This window comes from Emydura macquarii, unplaced genomic scaffold (genome assembly GCF_026122565.2).
Source record: "Emydura macquarii macquarii isolate MOO-44397 ecotype Brisbane River unplaced genomic scaffold, CSIRO-AGI_Emac_v2 contig_3108, whole genome shotgun sequence".
NCBI lineage: Eukaryota > Metazoa > Chordata > Testudines > Chelidae > Emydura > Emydura macquarii.
Genome location: NW_027133245.1, coordinates 808683 through 815331, shown reverse-complemented (window position 1 = coordinate 815331; position 6649 = coordinate 808683). Strand labels below are relative to the sequence as shown.

At 43.7% G+C, this 6649-nt stretch overlaps 1 protein-coding gene across 1 annotated transcript in view; it reads left to right on the top strand.

Annotated features, from left to right (window-relative positions):
* The first annotated feature begins 31 nt into the window (after window positions 1-31).
* Window positions 32-6649, top strand: part of LOC137141605 (cyclic nucleotide-binding domain-containing protein 2-like) — a 74931-nt gene continuing 68313 nt past the window's right edge. Inside the window, exons 1-3 of the mRNA XM_067530543.1 lie at window positions 32-57; window positions 775-1529; window positions 6114-6225. Of these exons, the coding sequence (XP_067386644.1) occupies window positions 1354-1529; window positions 6114-6225 (288 nt within the window). The 5' untranslated portion in view covers window positions 32-57; window positions 775-1353. The remainder of the gene's footprint in view (window positions 58-774; window positions 1530-6113; window positions 6226-6649) is intronic.

The window sequence follows — 6649 nt, the reverse complement described above, 5'->3', positions numbered from 1 at the left end:
TGCCCCTTTCCCCAGGAGGCTCAGCTGCAAAGGATTACTCACATAAGTAAGGCAAAGGTGGGTATATTACTCTTTAAGTTTAACAATTTATCACTGTATGAGACTGCATAACTGGCATTGGGACTTTGCATTAAACCCCCCTAAAGATTCCAGATTCCACAGGAAATGCATCTAGCAAAATGGGAATATAAAGATACATAAACACTTATTGACACAAAAGGGTATTCTGTGTGCCCATAGTGTTTGGCATGTCACAATATAGTAGTCTTTGAAGATTTCCATGCCTCCAGGGTCTCACGTCTTCTACAGATACTACATAAATCACAGAGAAAGCATAAGGCTTAATTAATATTTATAATGTGCTTTTAAATCCTCAGATAAGAAATGCTCCTAAGTGTAAAATTAGTATTTTCCTGTATGTGTTTTCTCGCCTTTTTTTTTTTTACAGGTGAGTAAAATAGCATTAATTGTTTTTCTTTCCATCATCATCATAGTATAAAGCTGGATGAAAGATTTGGGGCCTGATTTTCCACTGCTTTGTACTTTGTGGAACTATTTACATCTGTGCAAAGTGAATGTAAAATGCAATGAGAACAAAAAGCATTTTATGCCCATTGTGCCTATCTGTAGATAACTACTAAGGTGCAAGGCAGTGTGGAGAATCTGGGTGGACCCCCTGAGTTTTGTATGGAGCTATGCACGATTATGGTGTGATATAAATAAGATTCAAACTCTAATATTAGACTCTAATTCAACTCCCATTGAAATTTACAGGCATCTTTCTTCTGCACATACCAAAGTCAAAGGGTGGCATACTCAAGGCCTAATTAGAAGTGATTTCCTCCTGCGAACCTAAACACTGCTTCACTTTGGCAATTTGTCTTGAACCTGCAAACTGATCTGTGAGGTGGGCCCTAGTGGGCAGGCCCAGCATGGTTCCATGACAGAATACATGGAATGAACCAAACCCCGACAGCTAGGATGGCAGGGGCTGAGGGCAAAGAGGCAGGCTGGCTCGGCTCGGCTCCGTTCCCGCTCTGCACTGACTCGCTGTGGCACTTGGGGAGGACCTTTCTCTGTGCCTTGGTTTCCCGTGTGTAAAAGCGGAATATTAAGGGGGCAGGGTGCTGCCTGGGGTGGTTCCCTGGCCCAGCCGGTGTGTAACGCGGCCGAGTTGCTCGTGATGAATGATCAGCCGCGTTGAGCGTTTCCCAGGTGCTAACCCAACACCCACAGCGAGCCCAGCCCGGACGGGGCAGAGAGGGAGGAGGCAGCGAGCACTTGGCTGAGCATCGCCAGCCCAGCTGCTGCCCGGCCCCGCAGCTCGCCCACGCCGAGCTCGCCCAGACGCTCATGGCCTCCGTGCCGGGGCAGGCAGGCGCTGCCCGTGCGCTGCGCGGGGCGACCGCAGGGGCGGCCGGGCTGAGCGGTGCCTGTAGCTCGCAGGGAGCGGGCGAGCCGCGGCGGCGCTTCCGCAGGGCGGCCCGAGCCCTGGCGCATCTCTGCGGACTGACTTTGTGGCGGAAAAGGTAACTGGGGCCGAGCGCCGGGGTCACGGCTCAGCCTGCGCTCTCGGCCCTAGGCTGCGGTGGGCGCCTGCCTGACCCAGCCGCAGGCTGCTGCGCTCCCCGAGCCCGGGGTCCCACCCCCGCGCCTGAACCCAGCGCCATCGGCCGAGCCCGCCCCGAGCCGGACCCCGCTGAGGGACTATTGGCGGGAAGCTCGGCGACAGCAGCAGCAGCTCCTCCTTTGGCCTCAGCCTTGCACTGCTAAGTGCAAGGGATGTTGGCCATTGAGGTCAATGGGAGCAGGACTGGCCCCTGAACCCGCCCCAGGGCGGGAAGGGTGCTGCAGGACGAAGCCAGGCCGCTGTGTAAAGGCTCATGGCAGAAGGCGATCAGGAGCGGCTGCTCATGTCTCAGTCCTTAGCGTTTACACTCTTAACGGAGCAATAAACTGCTCCTCAGCGCTGTGAAATTCTGCCTGAGCCCTGCTTCTAGTGAACGGCGGACAGGAGTCAGTCGGGGCGGAGCTGTGCTATCAGCCGCTGGTAAATCTATTATGGCAGGCTCTGGGAGAGGAAGTGCTGAAGGCGGTGGAGGCGGCAGAAGGGGGTATAAAGGTTCAGGGGGCTCTACTTGCCGGCTTTTCAATACTAAGAAGTCGGGATTATAGGGGGCAGGTTTCCTTCCTTGGTAACAGGCATGGTTACTATCAAGCAGTCTCTGTCAGAAAGAGCCGCCCAACAGTACCAGTAATCCTTCTGTCTAGGCGCCACATTCTCCAACTTAACCCTTAACTGCTTTAGTTTACAATAGTCAAAGGTACCCTGCAAAGGCCACATTTGGGGACTGTTATCATAATACTTTTGCCATTCTGTGCACAGTTCTTTAGCTCGAGTCTTGGTCATACCTTTCTGTACTGGTAACTTTCCCGCAGACCATGCTGCTAACAACATCCCTAAGGGACTATCCCTGGAGGGTTTACTTCCTCCAATTCCCATTTCTCCCGTCCACAATCCTTTCATCTCACACACCACACCACTCTCACCCTGTGTTAACACAGCCTTGGCTTTGTCCCTTTAAGAACAGGTCAGGTAATCTGATCCAAGCCCTTATCCTAGTTACTTAACACTAGCATGCATTTCTCATAACCATACCCCGTGGACAACATATGCACACAACAATAACAGACAGAACAACAAAGAAGAAAAAAGAAGAGAGGTACCTGTTATTCCTGGAGACTGCGAGACTCAAGGGGTCTCGACTGCTTTACAGCCTTCCACCGAGTTCCACTCCCCTTTCAAGACCTTCAGGGTGAACTCACCCGGTGCCGGCTGAGGCGTTGTCCAGAGCAGGAACTCGTGGTTGGCATGCAGAGTCAGTCCCGGCGGAGTCACCAAATTGTGCTGAGAAATTTCAGTCTGGTTCGTTGCCCTGCATAGATAAAAAACCCACACAGGAATCTGGGCAATCTCCAAGATTTTATTCTGCAGAAGGTCAGTCACATAGCCACAGGCGACCAGTGAACAAAGACCCTGAAAAATAATTGTTACTACATTTTATACAAGCATGAAACAGAAGACACCCATGCGCAGTAGCTTAACCTACATAAGCATACTTGGCAACCTACAAGGCTACAAGAAGATAAGACCATTTCACACGAGGTGATTGATCCCTGTACTAGTTCATTGTTTTAATTTTGCTGATACTTTACTTTGCCTGCTAACTGGAACTATCCGGATCTGGCAGGGCAGTTCTTCTTTAGCTGATAACAGGGCCCTTCTACAATCCTGGGTTACTTGCGGACAGCTAGACAAAATGGAGTTACTTAGGCTAACTGAAAAAGCATTACTTACAACGGCCAGGCACTGCTGGCGTTTAATTAGTAATATCAGTAGGCGAGAGTAACTGGGGGATGATCGTGTCTGCCAGAATAACACATGTTGCCACTGTTGTCAGGTTCTGCCCTACCAATTTAAAAAAAATTTTTTTTTTTGCTAAAATGAATCATTCTGCTGCTGAGAAATTCACAAATACTGAGATAATAAGAGATTTCTCTTGACCAAATCCAGGAATTTAGATTCAGGACTAAATTATTTGGCAGTGTCCTTTAAAACTTACTGCTATAGAGACTGAAGAAGAAATCCAAACAAGCTCCATATTAGCATCTCTATAGAAGTTGTTAATTAGTCTGTAATTACTTTTCTTTCATAAAAACAAAAACTGCAGTGCTAAAGTATTTTCTCATTTTATTTTGCAAACCCACAGTTGCATCCTCTTTTCTGAAAGAACGACCAGGCTCAACAAACATTTTGTTTTTGATCTACCTGGTTATCCTCCTTCAAATCTCTCCTTAGAACGCTCCTTTGATGCCTACAAAAAGGTAGCAAGAGAAGATGGGTGAGGTAACATTTTTTTATTGGACCAACTTCTGTTCATGAAAGAGACAGGCTTTTGAGCTTGCACAGAGCTCTTCAGGTCTGAAGAAGAGCTCTATGTAAGCTTGAATGCTTCTCTCTTTCACCAGGAGAAGTTGGCCCGATATAAGATATTGCCTCACCCACCTTGTCTCTCTAGTATCCTGGGATTAATACTGCTACAACAACACTGTATACAAAACACTTGACAACAGTTAGGCAGCTGGCATGCTGAGATCACTTCCCGTCATGCTGACCAATGTTGTCTCATTTTTTCCTTGTACTCCCTGGTCTATTTGCATCCATTTGTTATCACTTGTGTTATACTTAGGTTGTAAGCTCTTTAGGGCAGGGAATGTCTTTTTGTTCTGAGTTTATAAAGTGCCTAGCACAATGGGGTCATAGTCCTTTTGCTAAGGCTCCTAGGCACGATGGTAATACAAATAAATAAATAATCATGATTATTTGTTCAGTGGCAGCTAAGACTTCAAATTTGTTTATCAGAGCTGTGGGCTCTTTCTCTCAAGAAAATTAAAACGAAGTATTGTTGCTGCGTATGTTGATCAAGGGGCATTTCTCTGCATTCTGCTTGTTCTGGTTTGGATGATTGTGCCAGGGATTCTAACTTTCATCCTCTTGGGTTTTAGTGCATCCGACTGTCACTTAATCTTCTAGGTTGAGTTTTAATATAAATTAAAATGTGTTTCTACCAATAATCTGGAAATGTGAGTCAGAAGCAAATCCATATAATTTAGTTTAAATTAAAAAGTTAAAATATCTAAATAATTTAGTGGACAGTGTCCATCTGGTTTAAAACCTAGATCTGATCATACAGAGTAGCATTGGTCTAATTCTTCACTAGTGTTATCTGTGTTGTTTAGTGATAACTGTGACTTTGCCCATAAATGGTTTTTTTCTTGATTCCCCCTCTTCAAGCTGTTAGAGAATGAGGAGCTGGAAAGCCTGTACACTTGGGCCATTTGCCCATATATGCATCAAGTCTGTGAGTGTGCTTTTGTGCGTATATATCCATAGGCTTGTTTTGATTACACTGGTTGTGGGAAACACAGCACTGCAGAAATTGAGACAGTGAGAACAATATTTCCATCAAAAGCAATTTATCCTGAAGGTCAGGTGGCCTGGTCATTCAAAGCTTTGTTAAATGTGCAAGTGCGCTGTTTTTTGTTAATTTGTTGGTATTTAAATGTGATTTCAGAGGGAAATCACTGATGCAGGTCACCTTTTCCTACTCTCCCAGTATCTGATTAAAGTGATTTAATAATATGTCAGTTGCGTATATAGCAATGAATGGGCAACACTTGTTTTTAAAATACTAGGCCACAGTATGAAGACAAAACATTGAAACAATGTGAATGAATGATTGCTGTAGCCTGATATACATGGACACCAGATTCAGCTTCAAGCATATTGATCTGGTTTTTCTATTGGTTTTCCTCTAGAGATCCAGAAATGTTTAAATTTGTCACCGTTAAATTTGTCTTTTCCTAAGGATAAATGAATAGAAGGGCCACCAATGTTTTTCATTCCAGCATAGCACTTTATAGGTTTTGCAAAACTTCAGTCAACAAGAGATCATCTTCTTGAAAAGTAAAACACATCACTTATAATGATGATCAAGTCCATCATGAAATACTTGTCCACAAATTTGTCAGTTTTGATCTCCTTAAGAATGCCTCTAATTTGGGCCAGTTCAGCCTTTACTTGGTTTTTGCAATATATTCCAAATGGATAACAGCCAAGTGATGATAATTAAAAAAAAAAAAAAAAAAAATTATTTCATTGCTCTGGCTAGACTAACAACCTGGCATATGTGATGAATACTTCCAAAACACATTTTAAGTATATTGCAACAGGAGGGGGAGCTCTCACCACACCAGCCACATACAAAAATATTTTAGAAAAACTTGCAGAAAATTCATGTTGGCGTGCATTATACAATTAGGTATTGTACGGAGTCTATAAATGTTCTAGGAACGTACCTGAAATGGCTCTTATTTCCTTGATCTTTTAGGTCCGTATCAAGCTGCTTAACCGTTAACCATATGAATAATCCCATCAAAGTAACAAAACTACTCATATGTTTAAAATTAAGCAGATGCATAAGTGTTTAAGGCTGTAGAATAAATTTTTAATTTATTTAAGAAACTTTTTGTATACTGTGTTTTTTGTCTAGATATATTGGAAAGAGTCCAATTGTTCAGTGGGCAATATTTCACCTGAAGAGACGAACACATCTTGGAAGTGATCTCCTATTCAACATCAGCGATTATTCTACAACTGACCTTGTTGGTATTTTTTATATATATGTTATAACTCTGCCATAATTGGTAACTGTGAGCCCAGTCCTGCCTTTAGATGTGCCCATGGACTTGGGTATCCATGAATAGCCTCATGGACTTCACTCGGACTCTGCATAGGTGTAAGGACCTGCCTGTGCAGGTCAGATTGCAGGTTTGGTGCCTGTGCGTTCTTTGTGGCAAAAATTCCTATTAATTTCTGCAGGACATTTGGGTATGTAAGGATCAGGCCTTCGTCTATAATTATTAAACTAGTTCTAATGAGGGACTGTTGAGCTTTTTTACCCTGTATATCTTTGTCTAATTAGAATTAGTTATTTATTCCTGTAAAATCTTAAAGCTTAATTAAGTATACTAAAACTTTTTTCATTTAAGATAACAACTGAAAATCTAATATTTATCATGAGTATTT